Source organism: Antechinus flavipes, chromosome 6 (genome assembly GCF_016432865.1).
Source record: "Antechinus flavipes isolate AdamAnt ecotype Samford, QLD, Australia chromosome 6, AdamAnt_v2, whole genome shotgun sequence".
Classification (NCBI taxonomy): Eukaryota; Metazoa; Chordata; class Mammalia; order Dasyuromorphia; family Dasyuridae; genus Antechinus; species Antechinus flavipes.
The window spans coordinates 262,052,934-262,073,909 of record NC_067403.1 but is presented as its reverse complement, the minus strand read 5'-3'; the positions used below and the strand labels follow the sequence as shown (position 1 = coordinate 262,073,909).

Below are 20,976 nucleotides of genomic sequence, written 5' to 3'. Positions count from 1 at the left end.
GGGCCTTTCAGTGCTGTGGGCAGTGATCGGTGGGCTAAGAATCAGTGGGTGAACATGAGTGTGTGTGTCTCTCACTTTCCTCTCCCTCTCTTTCTCTTTCTGTTGTCTCTGTTGTCTCTGTCTCTCTGTTTCTCTCTCGTCTCTGTTGTCTCTGTCTCTCTCTGTTGTCTCTCTGTCTCTGTCTGTCTCTCTGTCTATTGTCTCTGTCTCTCTCCTCTCTCCATCTCTGTCTCTGTCTCTCTCTCTGTCTCTCTGTTGTCTCTGTCTCTGTCTCTGTCTGTCTCTCTCTCTATTGTCTCTGTCTCTCTCCTCTCTCTATCTCTGTCTCTCTCTGTCTCTCTGTTGTCTCTGTCTCTCTCCTCTCTCCATCTCCGTCTCTGTCTCTCTGTCTCTGTCTCTCTCCTCTCTCCATCTCTGTCTCTGTCTCTCTGTGTCTCTGTGTCTCTCTGTCTCTCTGTCTCTCTCTGTTGTCTTTGTCTCTCTCCTCTCTCCGTCTGTCTCTGTCTGTCTCTCTCTCTGTCTCTGTCTCTGTCTCTCTCTCTCTTGTCTCTCTGTCTGTCTGTCTGTCTGTCTGTCTCTCTCTGTTGTCTCTGTCTCTCTCCTCTCTCCATCTCTGTCTCTGTCTCTCTCTGTCTCTCTCTCTCTGACTCTCTCTCTGTTGTCTCTGTTGTCTCAGTCTCTCTCTGTGTCTCTGTCTCTGTCTCTGGGGCCTGCCTGCCCCTAGGCCGGACCACACTGAGCCCCTTCTCCATCTCCGCAGAGACCTTGTGCTTCCTGACCAGTGCCAGCTGGGCCCCATTGTCCTAAGGGGAGAGTAGCAGCTGACACAGCCATGGGCCTGGGGGGCCGGGGCTAATGCAGAGAAGGGGCCTCCGCCCCCTGGCACGCCTTCCCAGGGGGAATCGGTCGGGGAGAATGGGAGGAGTCTATTGATGCTCCATCGCCCTGAGCTGCCCATTGTGGACAATAGACTTCCCACACAAGTCGCCCAGCTGTCGCACAAGGGGCCCTCCCGGAAGCACGGCTGGGGCCCCTCTGCTGCCCGTGGGCTGGGGCGGCTGAGCCGGAAATGGGCCCGAGGACCCTCCCCGTTTCTGTCATGGCATCGGTGCCCTTGCCAGTCTGCGGCCTGGCTCTTTGCCCTGGCCCAGCTGTGGGCGGTAAGGTCCTGCGGGAGGTCCCCGGGGCTCCTCCTAGCTAGAGAATATGCCCTTCCCAGAAAGGGGGACTTGAGACCCCCAAAACAATGAAAGAAAGCCCATGGTCTGACTGCCCTCCCCCGCCCCAAAGGTGGGAGCCACAAAAAGGCAGATCCAGGAAGGGGGGAGGGAAGGAGCCTTGTTGCTGGGGCAGGGCCCGGGACCCCACAGACGCGACTCGGAGCGGCTGAGGGGCAGCCCAGTGGGTGTCAGGCGGGCCCGAGTGGATGATGTATGGGGCTCTGGGCAACTCCTATCTTCTCTGTGACCTCAGTTTTTTTGCCTGTAAAATGGGGTGATAATGGCCCCTCCCCACAGGGTCAATGGGAGAATCACAGGGACAATGCGAACGGTTCTCGAGCTGTTGCCGTGCCCTTGGTCTGAAAAGTGGTTAGTGGGGAGTCTCCCTCGGAGACGCCGGCCGCTCAGAGGCAGGTGGCTCGGGCAGTGCCCGGCTCCTCCGCCCACGGGTTGGCAAAGAACCCGTTTTCGAGGATCTCGCGGCAACGTCCAGCCCCGAATCTGGGCAAAGCTGGCAGCTCTGGCCCGCGCCAGCGGCCCCGGGCTCCCTGCCCTCGCGCCATTTCTCCGGGTGGGAAGTGCTCCCCCCACCCGGGAGCCCAAGGGAGGCTGGGACCCAGGTTTCCTGATTCCAAGGCAAGACCTCCCCCCCCCCACTAAGCTGGCACTTCTGAGCATGTGAGGCTCTGGGGGTCCCTCAGTGTCCATGGAAAAGCCTCTGCACCATTGGCTCCCTCTCCCTTTCCCTCTCTTTCCTCTTCATCCCCACTGCCTCTCTGCCTTCTCCCTTTGTCTTCTTTTTCTCTCAATTGATCCTTCTCTCTTTCTTCCCTCTCCCCTCCTCCTCCTCTTTTTTCCCTCTCTATTCCCCCCTTTTCTTCTCCCGGCCCACTCTCCCTCCGTCTCCTCTTCTCCTTTCTCTTTTATTTTCTTTCTCCTTTCCCCCTCTCTATTTCTCCCTGCTCACTCTCCCTGCCTCTGTCTCCTCTTCTCCTTTCTCTCCTTTATTTTCTCTTTCTCCTTCTTCCCTCTCTATTGCCCTCTTTACTTCTCCCCCTTCTCCCCCTCTCCTCTTCTTTCTCTCTGTCTCTGTGTCTTATATCCTCCTTTCTCTCTCTTTCCCCTTCCTCCTTTGTCCTCTTTTTTCTCTTCTTTACTTCTCTTCCTCTTTGTCTCTGTCTCTCTCTCTTTGTCTCTCTGTCTCTCTTATGTCTGCCTTTCTCTCTCCCCTTTTCTCTTTCTCTTCTTTTTCTCTCTATTCTCTTCTTCTCTGTCTCTCTTTCTTTCTCCTTGTTTTTCTTTCCCCTTCTTTTTCTCTTTTCTCTCTCTCTATTCCCTTGTTTATTTCTGTCTCTCTTTCTCTCACTCTGACTCTCTCTGTCTCTGTAACTTTCTGTGTCATGTCCTCCTTTCTCTCTTTCCCCTTTCTCCTCTTCTTTCTTTCTATTCCCTTCTTTACTTTTCTCTCTTTCCCCTTCTTCCTTTCTCCTATTTTTTCTCTCTATTCCCCTTTACTTCTCTCTGTCTCTCTCTTATGTCTTTTTAAAATTTTCTTTTTTTCCTTTTTATTCTCCTCTTTACTTCTCTCTGTCTCTGTCTCTCCTCTCCTCTCCTTTTGCCTCTCCATCTCTATGTATTTCTGTCCCCTCTCTCCTTCTCCTCTGTTCTCTCTCCATCAATCCTTCCCTTTCTCTCCTCTCCTCCTCTGTAGAGATGGTCCCGGTATGTGGCCCCCCTTCTATCCTCCTCAACCCAACAGTCTCCGAGCGCTCGGGGCTGGGAGCCCCCGGCAGCCCCTCGGAAGGCGCCCCCGGCAGCCCCTCGGAAGGCGCCCCCGGCAGCCCGCGTTGCCCGGGCTCCTCCTCGGCCCTCTCTTCCCCGGCCCCGATGAAAGGCCCCCAGTTCCCATTGAAAGGTGTTATTCTCCACCTTGGGAGGCTTGTTTGTTTTTCTCGGCTCACCTGGGCCCCTTCCAAATGTCACACATTCCTCCGGCGTGAATGAATGCCTGGCTCTAATAACAATAATAATAATAACGCGCTCGCTGTATTTACCCAGCACCTTGAGGTTTACAAAGTGGGAACATAAATCTCTAATGGTGCTGAGAGTTTTTCTAGGAAGCTGAGCTCCTCCTAGGATCTGAGGGCTGGAAGGGAAGGACCCTGGAGAGCTCAAGGCCATCTGGTGCTTGGGTGGGGATCTCCCCCGGAGCATCCCCCGCCTCCGCCCCGAGCCCTCTGGGGAAAGGGGGTCCGAGGTCCTCGGCCACGGCCCCGTTTGCCGCCCCTTCTCGTGCCTGGGAAGCGCGACCTTCCACGGAGCTGATGACTGTTCCCTGTGACACTAGTTCGAGTGGGCAAGCGGCGCATGCCCTCCTCCGGGAAACTCTGGCCTTTCTTTCGGTGCCCGTGTGTCCCACAGAAAGTGCTTGGTACACGCTCGGTGCCCAGAGTCTGTGCCATGTGTCAGGGCTGTGCTGGGCAGCCCCATCCCACCGGGGCCTGTGTGTCCCACAGAAAGCGCTTGGTACACGCTTGGTGCCCAGAGTCTGTGCCATGTGTCAGGGCTGTGCTGGGCAGCCCCATCCCACCGGGGCCTGTGTGTCCCACAGAAAGCGCTTGGTACACACTCGGTGCCCAGAGTCTGTGCCATGTGTCAGGGCTGTGCTGGGCAGCCCCATCCCACCGGGGCCTGTGTGTCCCACAGAAAGCACTTGGTACACGTTTGTTACGGTTCCATCCTGCCAGGGCCCGTGTGTCCCACAGAAAGTGCTTGGTTCACGTTCGGTGCCCAGAGTCTGTGCCAGGGCCTCGCCCTCTGAAGGAGTTTCATGGGACCCTTTCAGCTCCACGAAGCCCCTGCCCAGTCGGGCGCCTTGAGCCCCGGCGGGGGTCCCGGCGCCTCAGCTGCCCCGGCTGGCTCTCCTGGCACGGGTGAGGGTGGGCACCCCTGGCCGGGGCGTCTGGAGAGTGGCGGGACGTTTTCGGGGCCCCCGAACACCTGCGGAGAACAGAGGCGCCTTGTTTGCCCTAATCAGCGCTTCCACTCTCCGAGCATGGGAGAAATCAATAGTTTGGCGTTAGTTTGGTCCAGGGGAGCTGGGGCCCAGACAGATGCTGCTTTATCTCACACATACCGCGGGGCCTCGGTGCCGGCGGGATTAACGTTTCCGAGCCGTGGGTGGACGGGGGCTGCAGCTTGTCAAGCCTCTCCTTGAGCCGGGGCCTCCTCCCTCCTCCTGGATCAGGAGATCGGGGGTGGGGGAGGCGAGCTCCAAAATGACTTCATCCCTGTCACGGAGCCCGCTCTCCGGCGGTTCAGGGCGGCCATCCTCCCACGGAGGAGCGGCCAGAGGCCGGCTGGGCTCCCTGCAAGCCTCGGCCCTTCTCTGCACCGCTGGGGAGGGGGCACGCTTGGGCAGGACCCACCCTTCCCTGTCCCTGCCATCACCGGTTGCCCCAAAGTCACGGGGAGCCAAGAGGAAGAGGGATGAGGGAGAGGGCCCCTCTGTGGGCCTGGCCACTGGCCTTTCCCTTCTCTGCCTCCTCTTCCTCCTGTAATGGGGTGTGTGCTCTTCCGTGGCTCTCCTCCTTCCCCTTTCTTCAGGAGAGCAGAGATCCGTCTCTTCCCTCCTGGGTCCCGTGGCCCCCAGAGTGGCCCCTCGGGCCTTGGGCAAATGATCCAATTGGCGAGGGCGAGGGGGCGTCTGTGGGCGCAGTGTGCTCCCTCCCCCAGACCCCCCACGGCCCCCGGGCGCTCCGCTGGCGTTTTAGAGAAGCAGAAGCCGGCTCCCTGGGCTCACCCAGGCAGAAATGCGGGGGGCGGGGGGGGGGCCCGCAGCCAGCACGCCTCAGACTTTATCGAGTGCGGGAAGTGGCGCTATCAGAGGCCCTCCCATTCCACTCCCTCGGTCTCCAGAGGAGGACCCGGCGACCTCCTTGGTCATGGAGTGAGGGGAGTGGGCCCCAGGACCCCGCAGCTTATAATGGCAGCTTCCATCCCTGCAGTGACGGGAGCTCACTCTCATGCACTGCTGGATGGCTGCAGTCTGCAGAACATAAGCCCCTTGAGGGCAGGACAGGCTGCCTTTTGTCTCTTGTTTTCCTGTGCTCTGGAGCCCAGCAGAGATTTGAACCCAGATCTGCTGACCCCAAAGCCACTGAGTGTTCTTTCTACCCAGACCCCGCCTTTCAGCTGAGTCCCAGCTGGCCTCCTGCCCCCCTTGGGGCCAGGTCTGGTTCTGTTAGGAAGTGAAAGGACTGGAGCCCCAGGCCCAGGCAGGACGGAGCCTCCCCAGAGCCCTGCAACTGCCGTGACCCGGCCAGGCCCCGTGGGCTCCCAGGTGCTCCTGCATTGTCCCAGGCACGGGCCTGCCGCCTCCCACAGAGCTCGGGCCTCCCACTGGTAGCCACAGCTGGGCCCCCGAGAGCTGAAGAGTGACCCTTGTCGTCCTCCTCCGCGTCCTTCCCCCACTCTCTTCTCTGTCTCTGTGTCTGTGTCTCTCTCTCTTCTCTGTCTGTTTCTCTGTCTCTGTTTTTCTCTCTGTGTCACTGTTTCTTTCTCTCTCCCTCCCTCCTTCCCTTGTCCCTTCTTTCTTTGTCTCTGTCTCTGTTTCTCTGTCACTGTTTCTTTCTCCCTCCCTTCCTCCCTCCTTCCCTTCTCCTTTCTTTCTCTAGCTCTGTCTCTCTGTGTCTCTGTTTCTGGAGGGTGAGGATGAGGATGAGGCTGAGGGAGAAGGGCGTTCAGTGACTCTGAAATCCTGGCTAATTCACCATCCCTTCCAGGAGAGAGCCTTGGTGGGGCAGGGGCTGCTTCAGGAAGGGTGCAGGGAGGGGGGCGGCAGGGGCTGCTTCACGGTGCCCCCCCCATGTTCAGGAAGGGTGCAGGGAGGGGGGCGGCAGGGGCTGCTTCACGGTGCCCCCCCCCATGTTCAGGAAGGGTGCAGGGAGGGGGGCGGCAGGGGCTGCTTCACGGTGCCCCCCCCATGTTCAGGAAGGGTGCAGGGAGGGGGGCGGCAGGGGCTGCTTCACGGTGCCCCCCCCATGTTCAGGAAGGGTGCAGGGAGGGGGGCGGCAGGGGCTGCTTCACGGTGCCCCCCCCCATGTTCAGGAAGGGTGCAGGGAGGGGGGCGGCAGGGGCTGCTTCACGGTGCCCCCCCCATGTTCAGGAAGGGTGCAGGGAGGGGGGCGGCAGGGGCTGCTTCACGGTGCCCCCCCCTCCACATTCGGGAAGGGTCCGGGGCGGGGGGCTGTGTGTGTGCACATCGGCACGTGTGCCGGGCGGGGGGGCCGGCGGGGAGGAATGCTGGAAAGTTCCAGGCCCTCGGCCCCCGGCTCCTGTGAAGTGTTTGCTGTCGTGTTATTTCAGTCCGTGTGTGTCTGGGGGGGGGGGCGGCTGTTCCCGGAGCCCCCTGGACGCCACAGGGCTTTTTTCCTCTCTCCGGGCCAGGTACTGCGGCCGCAGAGCCTTTGATGTATGAAAGCGGCCTTCTGCTGGGCCGGGCGCTGGGCGGCTGCCTCAGGAAGCGCTCTGCGGTCGGGCCTGCAAACATTCGTGTGCAGAGCTGACTGCCTCGCTGCTATTTGCGTGCACGGGCAGACAGACCCCCCTTTCCATAGCTCATTTCCCTGGCAGCCAGTCCGACGGGGAGAGGGGCTCCAGCCGGGGGCCCGGGCCGGGCAGCCTCAGGACCTTGTCCTTGGGGGTGAGCAGAGCCCAGATTCTGGGCCCCGGCCCCCCGACCCCCTGTGTCCTTGTGTTCCCGGCCGGGGGGAGTGGGGGGCACGTCTCCGGGTCACAGAGCCAGGCGTCCGGACCTCAGAAACAGCCGCTGTTCTCGTGGGCTGCTGGCTCTCCCCCGGCAGGGATGGGCAGGGACGAAGGGTCCGCGGGGGCTCCCCCCCAGCCAAGGGGAGCAAGAGTGCTGGTCGGCAGCCCCGGGCCGGCTGTGACGGCCCCCGGGCTCCGGCCCACCCTCTCTCCTCTTGGCCGTCCCGGGCAACGTCTCGGTTTCGTCCCCCTCGGCTCCTCGCGGGGACCGCGGCTCCCCAAACACAGGAGCCGCTCGAGCTGAGGGTCAGAAGCGGGAGAACCAACCAGAGCCAGCATGCTTTGGAGACCCATGAGCCAGGACAGCCTGGAGCCCTGGAGGGAAAGGCCACAAGGCCCTGGCTGGGCATTCCAGGGTGGGGGGTATCATCTGTGAGCCCCACCCCCGTCATTGGGAGAAAGGCTTTGTAGTCTCCCTCAAACCATGGATCGGCTCCCCCAGCTGGGCTGCCCCACCCAGATCTAGACCAGGCAGGCAAAGTCTGTCGCGCTTTTCTGAGCAATCAGGTCTTCATCCACTTGGGCTCCCCTGTGTGGATGGTCGGGGTCCCAGCTTTCTTCCCGGGGGCTCTGTCCAGATCACGGCCTTGGGCCTTCAAGAATTAGACAGGCCATGCCCGCCGCTGCATCCGCGGCCATCCACGGAGGTGCCCTTCCTGACTGGTACCTTTGGACAACAGGAAGTGAGCCAGTTTGTGGAAGGGCCAGACTTCCAGCCCGCCCCGGGCTTCCCTGCCCGCCCCGGGCTTCCCTGCCCACTCTGGCTTCTCTGCCCGCCTTGGGCTTCCCTGCCCACTCTGGCTTCCCTGCCCGCCCCAGGCTTCCCTGCCCACTCTGGCTTCTCTGCCCACTCTGGCTTCCCTGCCCACTCTGGCTTCTCTGCCCACTCTGGCTTCCCTGCCCACTCTGGCTTCTCTGCCCACTCTGGCTTCCCTGCCCGCCCCGGGCTTCCCTGCCCACTCTGGCTTCCCTGCCCACTCTGGCTTCTCTGCCCACTCTGGCTTCCCTGCCCACCCCGGGCTTCCCTGCCCGCCCCGGGCTTCCCTGCCCACTCTGGCTTCTCTGCCCACTCTGGCTTCCCTGCCCACTCTGGCTTCCCTGCCCACCCCGGGCTTCCCTGCCCACTCTGGCTTTCCTGCCCGCCCCAGGCTTCCCTGCCCACTCTGGCTTCTCTGCCCGCCCCGGGCTTCCCTGCCCACTCTGGCTTCTCTGCCCACTCTGGCTTTCCTGCCCGCCCCAGGCTTCCCTGCCCACTCTGGCTTCTCTGCCCACTCTGGCTTCCCTGCCCACTCTGGCTTCTCTGCCCACTCTGGCTTCCCTGCCCGCCCCGGGCTCCTGGTCCAGGCTGAGAAGCATACAACACTGAAGGGGGCGGCTGGACTGGCAGCTAGACCAATGAGAGCCCTTAGAGAATGGGGAGCACAGGGCATCCTGAGGACTCCGTGGCGGGAGGGGAGGCTGGTCACACGGTGAGGAGAAGGGCAGGGGATAAGTGGACGAGCAAGGCTCTCTCTTGGATCGATTTAGGGGAGGACATGGACAAGGGTCCCCCGGGATGGCAGGCTCAGAGGGATGGCTATCCGTATCATTGGAGAGTCAACAAGATCACAGTCCTGGAGTTCTTAGCCCTGACCCACACTTTCAGAGGAGCCCCCCCTCCCCCGAGTCTGGCTCCTTTCGGTCTCTGCCGGGCTCTGGGGCTGCTCCCCCGGGCACAGCTGGTGCTCAGGGAGGACGCGAGGGGGGGACACGCCCTTGTGGCCCAGGCCTCGGGCTGATGGCTCCCCCGGTCTCCGGCCTCTTGGCTCCCCGGGGCTCCTCTGGCCGAGCCTGAGCTTGGAAGGCTCTATTGTGTTTGTTACTGCCTGGAGGGGCCCCAGGATGGCACGAGGCATCTGTACCCCCAGGACGGGGCCGGGCGCCCGCGCCCCCAATGCCCCAAAAAGTGGGACGTGGACGGCCAAAGGGGGGAAGTGTCTGTCGGCACCGAAGTAAACCCTGGGCCCGGCCTGTCATAAAAAGCGCTGAGAGAGAACGGGAACGGTCTCGACTGGGCTCCGGGTCATCTCTCCCCGATCTCTTTCTCCAGCCCAGTCCCTCTAGTCCCTCTTGCTCCCCGCCCATTGGGACATCCTGTCTAGATGTCCGACCAACTTGCCCCAAATGGAATCCCCCGTCCTCCCCATGGAGGACCTTGACTATCCTCCAGCCTCCAGCAGCGCCCTCCCTGCCGCCTCCCCGGGCCTCCGGTAGCACCTTCCCTGTCGCCTCCAGCTTATTAACTGGGCGCCTCCCATTACTCCCCAGCTCTGGCTCTGTTTTCTCAGGGGTCACGTGCTGGCCCGGACCCCGGGAAGCTGCTCCCTGCTCAGCGAGCTGTGGGGAGTCAGCCTGGGCTCGGGAGGGGGAGGGCAGCTTTGTTAGAAGGGAAGCTCCTGGATGGGGGGGTTGGGGGTCCCCAGGCTGTGGAGGGGCCTCTGGGTCCGGCCCCTCCTCGGAGGGGGGGGAGCCCCAGGGCCTGGGGGGGGGGAGCCTGAAGGACTGTGGCTCTGTCCCTGGAAGAACTTTGCCCGGCTGGGAGGGGGCGTCTTTGGTCTGGCCCTCACGGCTGCCCCTCCGAGCCTGCTGGGCAGAGAGGGCCGGACTCTAGGACCCGGCGGTTTGCGGAGGAGCCACGAGCGAGCGGGCAGCCCCGGCTGGCACCCGGGCTGGCACCCAGACTGGCACCCGGGCCGGGCGGCTCTTCCCGATCGCTTTGTGCCCGAGCCGGCAGGAACACGTGCAGGACTCTGGTCTGGGCCAAGATTTGTGCAGAGGAGGAAACTGAGGCAGGGAAGGAGCTCGGGCGGCGCCTGGACCCCCCCCCCTTCCCCTTCTCCAAGAACCCGAACCCCCCTCCCCCCCAGTCGCCGCCGCACTGGGCCGGGCCTTTTTCTGGCGGGAGGGGCGGGGGCGGGGGGCGCATGAATGGGCCGCTTGTGCTGCACCTGGAGGCGGCGGCTGAGGTGATGGGGCGTGCGCGGAAGGCCCGGGGCCAAGCCCGCGGCGTCTGCGCTGAACAGCCGCCCCTTGTGCCTTTGTTTGTGTTGGAGACGGGGCCCTGGAAACCCGCGGCCGCGAAAACAGGCGGCTTTGTGCGGCGGCTTAACGAGGGCTGTGCTCAGGAAGGCTCGCCCGCGGAAACGGCCGCCCTGGGCCCGCGCCAGCGCTCCGGCGCAACGGCGGGGGCGGGGACGGGGCTCGTTGGTCCGCACGGATCAGGCCACTGGGAGGGCCGGGGCACTGAGGGGGCTTTGTGGCCGGGCTGGCGGCCCCGGCCAGAAACGCGCCCCCTCCCCTCCCCCCCCCCCAGCCGCGGCGGGAAAGTGGAACCCGGGGTCCCGGGAGGAGAGCGCCGTCCCCAGCGTGTTCTAGCGGCGGCTCGCGGCCGGGCTGGGGGTGCAGACCGCCCCGAACCCCCACACTCCTCCCGGTGGCAAGCCACACACAAAAGGATACCGGGAGATTTCCCAACGTCCTCCGGGCCGGCCCAGCTCTCCTAGAGCAGCCCCCGCGGGATGGGGCCCTGGGGGGGAAGGAGTGCGGGTCGCTGGTGCCCGGCCATGCCAGGGTATGAGATGCTAGGGGCAGGGCACTGGTGCCCAGAGATGCCAGGGCAGGGTGCTAGTGCCCAGAGATGCCAGGGGCAGGGCACTGGTGCCCAGAAATGCCAGGGCAGGGCGCTGGTGCCCAGAAATGCTAGGGGCAGGGTGCTGGTGCCCAGAGATGCCATGGCAGGGCGCTGGTGCCCAGAAATGCTAGGGGCAGGGCGCTGGTGCCCAGAGATGCCAGGGGCATGGTGCTGGTGCCCAGAAATGCCAGGGCAGGGCGCTGGTGCCCATTGATGCCAGGGGCATGGCGCTGGTGCCCAGAAATGCCAGGGCAGGGTGATGGTGCCCATTGATGCCGGGGCCTCAGAGTTTGGGATGTTGAAGATGATGAAGTGGGAGGCCCTGCAGCCTTCTCCCACTGCCATGCAGGCCTGCCAAGCCACGGTGCCCAAGGGGCATCCTGTGCCATGTGCCAGGTCTGAGCAGGGCACTGAGGTACAAAGGAAAGAAAGCAAGCCACCTTCCCCCGGGGCCCGGCATTCTGGAAAACAGGAGGAAAAGAGACTGGAGGAGGGCAGGCTCCCTTGCCCCAGGGGGAAGATGGGGAAGTAGAGGAGGATGGCTGCACCAGGGGCTTGGGGCAGAGGCAGGGAGGGACAGCGGCCTCCTGGGCGGAGGCTGGGGATGCCCCGATGGCTCTGCCCCCTCCGATGGGCCATGTCTCAGGGTGCCACCCACCCCTGGCAGCAATCATGGCCCCGGCTGTCTTGGGTAGGGCAGGATGGTTACTTGCTCCATATCTCAGCCCCCTGGGACGCCCCAAATAAGCCGTTCCCCCTTCCCTGGCCTCCAGCCTCCAGCTGCTCTCCACCCATTAGAGTGAAGCTCTCCGAGGGCGGGGACCCTTCCCAGCGCTGGGCATGGGGCTGCCCGGCACGTAGCGGGCTCTTGCCAAAGGCTGCCCCATCGCCCTCCTCCCAGGGGCACCGGTCTTGTGCCCGGGCAGAGCCTCCCTGGGTGCCCGCGGGCTCAGGCACTCCCCCTGTCCCCCGCAGGAAATCGTGCTCGTGGTGTTCTTTGGGACGGAGTACGTGGTCCGCCTGTGGTCCGCGGGCTGCCGCAGCAAGTACGTGGGCATCTGGGGCCGGCTGCGCTTTGCGAGGAAGCCCATCTCCATCATCGGTGAGTCCCTGCTCGGCCTGGGATCGCGCGTCCTGGGGGAGGGGCCGGGGCAGGCAGCCTTCCTGCGAGACGGGCTTGGGCCGGAGGCTCTAGAACGGCAAAGCTGGCAGGAACCGCAAGGCCGGCCCGGGCCGGAGGGAAGTCGAGGCCTCGGGGAGAGCACGTGTGCTTCATCCTCCCGTGTCCGAAGGAAGTCCCGGCTCCTCACCCGGCTCCTGGGGGCCCTTCAGACTGAGGGCCCCGGCCCAGACTGTCCCCAGGCTGGCCTCGGTCTCCGTCTCCGGGCCACGCTCCCCACCAGCTGCCCCCCCAATCCCCGGCCCCCAGCCTGGGGCAGAAGGGAGGCCGCTGGGGTTTGTGTGGCTGGAAGCGGTTCCCAGGCGCTCCCTGGTGGTTTTCGGGCATGTGCCCGCAGGGGCTGGAGCGACTCCCACCTTCCTGGGCCTTGGGAATAAAGTGGGATTATGGGCCAAAGAAAACCTGGTTTAGGGAGAGAGCCGGCCGCGGGCAGTGAGCTCCTCCAGGGGGCAGAGAGCTCCTCCAGCGGGCAGTGAGCTCCTCCAGCGGCAGAGAGCTCCTCCAGCGGGCAGTGAGCTCCTCCAGCGGGCAGAGAGCTCCTCCAGCGGGCAGAGAGCTCCTCCAGCCGGCAGAGAGCTCCTCCAGCCGGCAGAGAGCTCCTCCAGCGGGCAGTGAGCTCCTCCAGCGGGCAGCGAGCTCCTCCAGCGGGCAGCGAGCTCCTCCAGCGGGCAGAGAGCTCCTCCAGAGGGCAGAGAGCTCCAGCGGGCAGAGAGCTCTCCTCCAGAGGGCAATGAGCTCCTCCAGGGGGCAGGTGGGGCCGGAGTCGGCCTCCCAAGGGATCTCGAGCCTCATCCCTCTCCCAGGGAGGGGAAGGGCCTGGTCCGGGCTCCAGAGGCCCAAGGGCTGAGAGCTGAGGTTCCCACTCCAGCCTTCCGGGCTCACCGCTGGGCCCCAGTCAGGCCGCCCCCACACTGGGCCAGAACCCGGCCCGGGCCATGGCTGGAGAAAAGAGGGCATCTTCAGGCCCGGCCTCCTCCGCGTAAAGGCAGGAGCGGGCTCCGGGCCGAAGCCTCCCAAGCCGGAGAGCTGGAAGCGGACGGCAGCCTGGGGACCCCGAGTCCAAGGCTTGTCTGAAGGGCCCTTTTCCTGCTCAGGAGGAGGCCCCTGGAGGAGGAGCTCGAGTCTTCCTTGGCCCGGCCTCCCCCTCGGCGCCCAGCCCGGGGCCCCCCGAGTCCTTCCTGCCCCAAACTCCTCATGGTTCGGGGGTCTCCCCACAGGGCGCGCTTGGGGCAGGCCTGGGCCATGGCCATCGGGGTCACGGGCGGTATGCGCAGGTGGTCCCGGCCAGGGTGACTGGGGGGTCTTTGGGGACCACGGCGTGACCAGGCCGGGCTTTCAGCCTCCCTGCCTCCCCTTCCCCAGACCTCATTGTGGTGGTGGCCTCCATGATCGTCCTCTGCGTGGGCTCCAAGGGGCAGGTCTTTGCCACTTCCGCCATCAGGTAAGCCGCCCTCGGGGGAGCCCCCCCGGGTCTCCCCCAGCCCCCTCCCCTGCCTGGGACCTCCCCAGATCCCTCCCCAACGCTCGGCCAATTTCCTCTGGGGGGCTCCTTGCTGGGAAGCACGACCTCCCTCGAATCCGGGCCAGGAGAGCCCGGGCAGCCCCGAGCGCCCGCCCCCGCCCTGCCCGGCCGGCCTCCCGGGCCCTCACCTTCCCATGGCCGGGGCCTCAGGAGCCGCTCTGCTCTGTCCTCAGGGGGATTCGCTTCCTGCAGATTCTCCGGATGCTGCACGTGGACCGTCAGGGCGGGACCTGGCGGCTGCTGGGCTCCGTGGTGTTCATACACCGGCAGGTGAGTGGGGGGCCCGGCCTGGGCTCAGGAGGGCGGGGAAGCACTTGTTCCGGGCACACCCTACACTCGCCCCCCCCACTCCGGGCAGCAGTGAAGGGCCCTCGTCAGGGGCGCGAGGGTCTCCCGCCCACACGCCTTCTCCGGCGCCCCCAGGAGCTGATCACCACCCTGTACATCGGGTTTCTGGGGCTCATCTTCTCCTCCTACTTCGTGTACCTGGCGGAGAAGGACGCCGTGAACGAGTCCGGCCGCATCGAGTTCGGCAGCTACGCCGATGCCCTGTGGTGGGGCGTGGTGAGTGCGGGCTCGGGGAGGGTGAGCTGCCCCCGCCCAGGCCAGGGCCCGGGGGGACGCGGCTCAGGGGGATGTGGCTGGGGGGGACGCGGCCCGGGGGGACACAGCTGGGGGGGACGTGGCCCGGGAGCTCCGGGCACAGGCTCGGGGCCGCCCCGGCTGACGTGGGCAAGGCCCTGGATATCCAGGCTTCCCCCTCCCCCGGCCGTTGCCGCAGGCCCGGCCTCCCAGCCTCTCCGCCCGTGGAGGCCAAGTGAGCTGTTTGTTGGCAAGTTGGGGGGATGTGGCTGGAGTCCCTGGCGTGCAGCACAGCGGCCCCGGCTGGCGGGCGCTCGCCCCTGGGAGGGCCGGGCCGGCTCCTGGTGCGCTCAGAGCCAGGGCCCAGGCTCGCTCCACCTGCCCCAGCCGCAGGGAAGCCGTCTGGCCTGGGCAGGGCCCTCGGCAAGCCAGCTGGGGCTCCCTGGGAGAAGGAGTGCTCCCCAGAGTGCTCCCCTGGGTACCCTCCTGCCAACGCCCTGGGGCAGCAAGAGAAGCCTTTTTCTGTGTGCTGGGGAGGGGCCGAGGGACAATCAGACGGGCTCTTTCCCCAGGGAGGACGCGCTGATTCGTAGCATCATGTGAGGAAGGCAAAGCCTTTGGCCTCCCCGGGGGGCTCAGAAAGCAGGTCCCCCAGGGCCCCTGGGACCCCCAGGAATGGGTTTGCCCCAGGGTGTAACCACGTGTCAGTCTGGCCGGGGCACGGAGGTCCAAGACTCAGAGCTGGGAGGGGGCTCAGCAGCGCCATCCTTTCCCGGGGGGGGGCTCGGGGGCGCCGATTACTTCCTGTGGTCTCACAAATGATTCCCAAGTGCCAGAGAGTACTTCCCTTCCATCTGGATTCTCGTTCCCAGAGCCCCCGAGCCCTGCCCTACTCCCTTCCCCCCTCTCCCAACGCCCTCACTCCTGCCACACTGTGAAAGCCCCTCCCCCGCTCTCAGGGCCTCAGTTTCCCCCTCGGCTCTGGAAGGACAGCCCGGGGGGGGGGGGCTCTGAAGGCCGGGGAAGGGCGAGCTCCCCGGGCCAGCGCTGACTATTGAGGGGGAACATTGGAGAGTGTGATTATTTCTCAGCATCATGTGTCACGTTCCCAAAAAGCGACCTTGCGCTGGGACTAAAAGGACTCGTCCCCAAAGGCAATAAGGGGGACCTGAAGCGGGCCGTGATCAGGGAGGAAACGGGAACAAAAGGCAGATGGGGCCGGGAATGTGGGAATGTTCCGGGAGCCTGCTGGGAGGTGGGGGCTGCTCCTCCCTCTGGGAACCGGCCGGGCCTTCCTGTTCAGGTGTGGAGCGGCAGGAAGGACGGAGGCCCCTTCTTGGCGCGGGCGGACGGGGAGGTCGCTGCAGCTGCGGCTTTCCCACCCCGCGAGCCCCCACCCCCGTCCCCGGGAGGCTCCAGTTCTGGGAGCGACAGCTCCGTCCTTAACGAGGCCTTCCCTGCAGCTGTCCCGCCAGGAGCCCCGGGAGGGCGGGGCACTTGGACTCAATCAGGCCATTCATTTCCACAGGCCCTTCTCTCACTCGGAGGAGGAGAAACACCTGGGGAGAAAACAAACCTGCCCCCGCCCCCCTCGGCTCCCCGGGAAGCAGCCGCCACGTCGGCATCTGCGGCCGTGGCCCCGGCCGTTCGCTCGCCCCGGCTCGGGTCGGGGTCGCCGTTGGCCGTTGGGGGGTGGAAGGACCCTGGGCTCGGCCGGAGCCCTGCCCCCGCTCTGGAGCTCCGGCACGGACCGGTCACTTTCTCCACCAGAGCCTCAGTCTCTCCATCTTTAAGATGAGGGGGCTGGCCCCGGGTGGCCCCAAAGTCCCTTGTTGGACTCTGTGTGAGGGGCTTGACCCAAGACTTTCTAGGATCCCCCAGCTTTGACAGGAGATTGTTCTATGACCCCGGTCCCCATTTCCCTTCAGTAGTTTCTGCATTTCAGAACTGGGACAAACATCCAGAATCCCCCCACCATATGATGAGGATGGGGTGGGGGGGAGAGAAGCTTCCTTAGCATGAGCCTGCATCCTTGGGCTGACCTCCAGAGGGGCTCCCTGGGAGTCTCCCCCAGAGCTGAAATGGAAAAAGGGGCATTCAGGCCTGAGGGACAGGGTCCCAGGGGGCTTCTGGTGCTCCAGCTACCTCCTGATACCCAGGACTGAGCTGAGTGAGCAGCATCCTCTCTTCCTCCATTATTTTTCTTTCAACTCTCTCTGCCCTTTTCCTTTCTTCCTCCTCTCCCTTTCTCCTCTTCTTTCTGTTCTTTTTCCCTTTCCTTCCCTCCCTTCCCTTCCCTTTCCTTCCTTCTCCTTCATTCCCTTCCCTTCATTTTCCTTCCTTTCCTTTCCCTACCTTTTTCTAAGCTTCGCTTCACTTCTCTTCTTTTCCTTCCCTCCCCTTCCTTTTCCTTTTCTTTCCCTTCCTTCCTTTCCTTCCTTCATTTTCCTTCCTTTTCTTTCCCTTCCTTTTTCTAACCTTCTCTTCTCTTCCTTTCCTTCCCTTCCCTTTCCTTCCCTTCCCCTCCCCTCCCCTCCCTTCCCTTCCCCTCCCCTCCCTTCCCCTCCCCTCCCCCCCTCCCCTCCCCTCCCCTCCCCTCCCTTCCCCTCCCCTCCCCTCCCTTCCCTTTCCTTCCCTTCCCTTTCCTTCCTTTCCTTCCCTTCGCTTTCCTTCCTCCCCTTCCCTTTTCCTTTCTTTTCCTTCCCTTCCCTTTCCTTCCTTTCCCTTTTCTTCTCTTCCCTTCCCTTCCTTTCCCTTCCCTTCCCCTCCCTTCCGCTCTTGTTCCTCTCCTTTCCCTCCACCTCCTCCATTTTCTTCATCGAGGAATGAATGACAGCTGAGGGAATGAATGAATTTGCTTCCTGGGCTCCTTGGGAGACGGGGCTTTGGGGCTGATGAAGTAGCTGTGGGCTGACGGCTCCGAGTTTGCCAGTCCTTCCATCAAGCCCCCTGTTTCACCACCGTAAAATTAGTATCTTGCTCTTTAGGGGGTTATAAATTGACTGTAAAAACCCATTCTTCCCCGAGACTTGGCAGCCGCCGCAGGTCCCGCGGCCGAGGTGCCGGAGCCATTAGGTTTTATTTTCCTTTCACCTTGGGAACAAGACGCATTTGTCCATGTCAGAGTTATGAGCAGAGAGAAAATGTTATTTTTATCTGCGTTTTTGCCGAGTTGGTGCCTTGTTCCGCTGAAATGGGCCGGGACAGTGAACGTTTCCAGGCCCCGTTTCCAGGAGAAGCCGATGACATGAACTCGGTCTCCGACGGGCACCTCGCGCCCGAGCCGCCTGCTCCCCTAAGAGGCAAGGGCGCCGTCCCTGGGGACGGCGGCATCCCGGACTAGGCCCTGGGGGAGGCGCAGACGGGGAGGGGCCGCGACTGCCCTTTTATCTCGGTCCCGGGGACCTCGGGAGCCCCTGGGGAGGCGGTTGCCAGTAGCCCCCCGGGCCTGCGGCGCTGCCAGGGACGGCGGTCTCTCCTGAGTTCGGTTTTATTTTCTGCCGCGGCCTGAGCCGTTTGGCCAGCTGCCAGCCCGCCCTTTGCCTCCCTGCCTCCTGGGGAGCCCCAGCCCTGCGCCCCCCCAGAGAGAGCTGGGGCACAATGGATGCCATGGGAGAAGCTGTGGATTTTACCCACATGATACAGTGATGGGCGGGGGCGAGTCCCAGTTCTAGGTGCTGTCCCTTCTGTGAAACCATTAACTCCTTGGAAACAAGGTAGGGGGAAGTCCTAGAGTGTCTCTAAGGCCCTTCTTGGCTCTGATATTCTGTGTCCCAGCTCTCATGTTCCATATTCTGTGTTCTAAGGCCTCGGCTCTGATATTCTGTGTCCCAGCTCTCATGTTCCATATTCTGTGTTCTAAGGCCTCGGCTCTGATATTCTGTGTCCCAGCTCTCATGTTCCGTGTCCTATGTTCTAAGTCCTTCTCTGCTCTGTTCTAAGGCCTCGGCTCTGATATTCTGTGTCCTATGTTCTAAGGCCTCGGCTCTGATATTCTGTGTCCTATGTCTAAGTCCTTCTCTGCTCTGTTCTAAGGCCTCGGCTCTGATATTCTGTGCCCCAGCTCTCATCTTCTGTGTTCTCTGCTCTAACACCGTTCTCAGCTTTGATGTTCCAAGTTCTCTCTCTCTTTTGGTGCCTGCAAAGATCGATTGCATCTCTACTTAATGAAATGTAGGGGGACACTTTCTGACATACTGGGGGTGATCCCCCAGATCCCAACTTGGTTACAAAAATATCTACTCTAGTCTCCTGACTTCCACCCCTGCTCCACTCTGAGAGGCCCCCCAACCCCTTGGGGTCCTTACCGGGGAGCTACAGACCCCACCCCATTTCAGAGAGCGTGACCGCCCGGCACCGCGAGCACATCCTCGGACCCCTCCTCCAGCGGGGGGCCTTCCTGCTGGCACCTGGGCCCTCTGGGCTCTTTCCATCCCCACTGGGTCTCTCAGAACGCCAGAATTTGGCCCATTGTCCTGGGAAAGAGCTGGAACCGACCTTCGAGGCTCCCTCCCTCTCTTCCTCCCTCGCACCTGGCACACAAAGCCTTTTCCGGTCTCGCTTGGCCCCCGGCCCCGGGGGCACTGCCCCATGCCTCTGTGCAGGTGGCTCCCAGAATGCCCACTGTGTGTTTCCTTTTCAGGAGGGGGTCTCAGGGCAGAGCTGCCTCGCCTGTCTCTGTGTGTCCCCAATACCTGTATGCGTTCCGGCACATCGTAGGTGCTCAATAAATGCCGATTTCCTCAACCCGAAGCCAAACTGTCTAGCTTCCTTCCTTCCTTGGGAATGGGGCCAAGCCGCCCCTGCCTTCCTGTGCATGTACAACGTACAGACGCTTGTTTATTCGTATACAAAGAAGTGGTTTAGACGTATATGAGCCAAGCAACATGCATTTAGTAAGCCCTTGGTGTATGCAGGTAGTAAGGATGCCAGCATACAGTGAAGCAGCCCCCGCCCTCTGGGAGCTCACGGTCTGAGGCGAATCAGTGAGTGGCCCACTGAGGACGGGCAGAGAGAACCGGCTCAGGGCCAGCTTTGAGGAGCTGCTCAGACCCTCGTTCTGGGGCCCAGGTCCCGGGCCTCTTTGGGCCTCGGTTTACCCATCTGGGAATGCCAGGGGGCAGAATCCTTGCCCTGTCACCCTCAGAGAGAGGAGGGGGCTGGTACCTTCCTCATAGTCCCCCCACATTCAGAGGGGAGGGTGCCCCCTCCCCCAGCCCAGGCAGTCCGGAGTCTGAGCGTGACCCCGAGCTGGGCCCCCCGGCCACCCCCCTTCCCCTCGCCTGCAGCTGCAGAGAGCAGCAGGATCCGGCCCGTCCCAGAGGAGCCCGCTTCCCAAACCAAGGAGGAAAAATGCAAAAGCAAAGCATTTTCTCAGGGAAAGGGAGGGGGCCGAGGGCCGGGGAAGGGGGCGCCGCCCGCTCTCCGAGGGCAGGGGGAGAACAATGGCCAGCTGCTGTAGGCAGAGGAGGGCAGGGGTCCGCCCCCTCCCCCCAGCAGCCTTTGATCCCCCTCCCCCTGTCCCTGTGATGTCTGGGGTGGGGGGGCCGGGGGAGGCCTTGCAAGGGATGAATGTGATGTGCCAGCTTAGATGGAGCTGCTTGGAGGGGGAGGGGGGTCCTGGCTCTCTGTTCCCAGGGGGCGGATATGCTGACCCGCTCTGGACATGGGCATTGGGGGGCAGGACGGGGCGGAGTCTCCCATTGGGTCTGGGGGCAGGATGGGGCAGAGCCTCCCTTTGGGTCTGGGGGCAGGATGGGGTGGAGCCTCCCTTTGGGTCTGGGGGCTGGATGGGGCGGAGCCTCCCTTTGGGTCTGGGGGCTGGATGGGGCGGAGCCTCCCTTTGGGTCTGGGGGCAGGATGGGGCGGAGCCGGGAGTTCTCAGGGGCACTCAGACTCACGGGTACCCGGGGACAGGAGCTGAGACTGGTCTCCAGAGCTGGGCCGCTGAGGAGCGAATTGGGGGCCTGAGGGCTCGGGGTGGCACAGGGTGCTGGGCATGCTCCCGGCCTGGAGTGGAGCCCCTGGGGGACAGGGTGCCTCCTGTCACCGGGACAGCCCAGAGCCTCATTCAGGCAGGAGCCTCAGCCTCTACTGGGCGGCCACGGGAGCCTGGCACCGGGCACCTCTAAGCAGGTGTGCTTGAGAGGCCGCGGCCCTCACGTCGGAGGCCGCTGAGGAGCGAATTGGGGGCCCTCCCTCCCGGTCTGGGCCATGTGAAGGGCCCGCAGTCAGGGTGCGGGAGGGGCGCCCGGCCCGGGGGCTCCAGCAGGAGCTGTCTCCTCCCCCTCCCCCTGTCCTGGCCTTCGGGCCGCCTGACCTCCTCTCCTCTCCCCAGGTCACGGTCACCACCATCGGCTACGGGGACAAGGTGCCGCAGACCTGGATCGGGAAGACCATCGCCTCGTGCTTCTCGGTCTTCGCCATTTCGTTCTTCGCCCTTCCTGCGGTAAGGAGGCTGGCGCCGGGAGGTGGCCCGGGGAGGGGGCGGGGTGAGAAGCGCCCCGGGGCGAGAAGCAGCCCCAGGTTGGAAGTGGCCCAGAGTGGGAAGTGGCCCCGGGTGGGGAGGACACTGGCCCCGGGTGGGAGCCTGGAACGCCCAGGACAGCCACTTCTCTCCTGCAGGGGATTCTGGGCTCTGGTTTTGCCCTGAAGGTCCAGCAGAAACAGAGACAAAAGCACTTCAACCGCCAGATCCCGGCGGCGGCCTCTCTCATTCAGGTAAAGCGCCTTCGCCCCTTCGGCCCGGGCGGGGGAGGGCAGGGAGAGGGCTGGCCGGCCCGACTGGCAGCACCAAGGGGGAGGGGCTCTCCCAGAGCCCGCGCCCCCCCACACATGAGGGCTCCCTCTGAGATGCCCGGGGAAACCTCCCCAGCCCCAGGCTTCTCCGGAGCCCGACGGCCGGGGATGCTGAGGAAGTGCCTGAGATCATGGCGGCAGATTGTAACTGTTAGCAGTGGAAGGGACCTGATCT

At 63.7% G+C, this 20,976-nt stretch overlaps 1 protein-coding gene across 2 annotated transcripts in view; it reads left to right on the top strand.

Moving 5' to 3' along the window:
- Positions 1-20,976, top strand: part of KCNQ1 (potassium voltage-gated channel subfamily Q member 1) — a 218,504-nt gene that overhangs the window by 58,336 nt on the left and 139,192 nt on the right. For both annotated transcript variants that reach the window (XM_051967079.1, XM_051967080.1), the window contains exons 3-8: positions 11,695-11,821; positions 13,262-13,340; positions 13,595-13,691; positions 13,845-13,985; positions 20,341-20,451; positions 20,628-20,723. In XM_051967079.1, the coding sequence (XP_051823039.1) occupies positions 11,695-11,821; positions 13,262-13,340; positions 13,595-13,691; positions 13,845-13,985; positions 20,341-20,451; positions 20,628-20,723 (651 nt within the window). The remainder of the gene's footprint in view (positions 1-11,694; positions 11,822-13,261; positions 13,341-13,594; positions 13,692-13,844; positions 13,986-20,340; positions 20,452-20,627; positions 20,724-20,976) is intronic.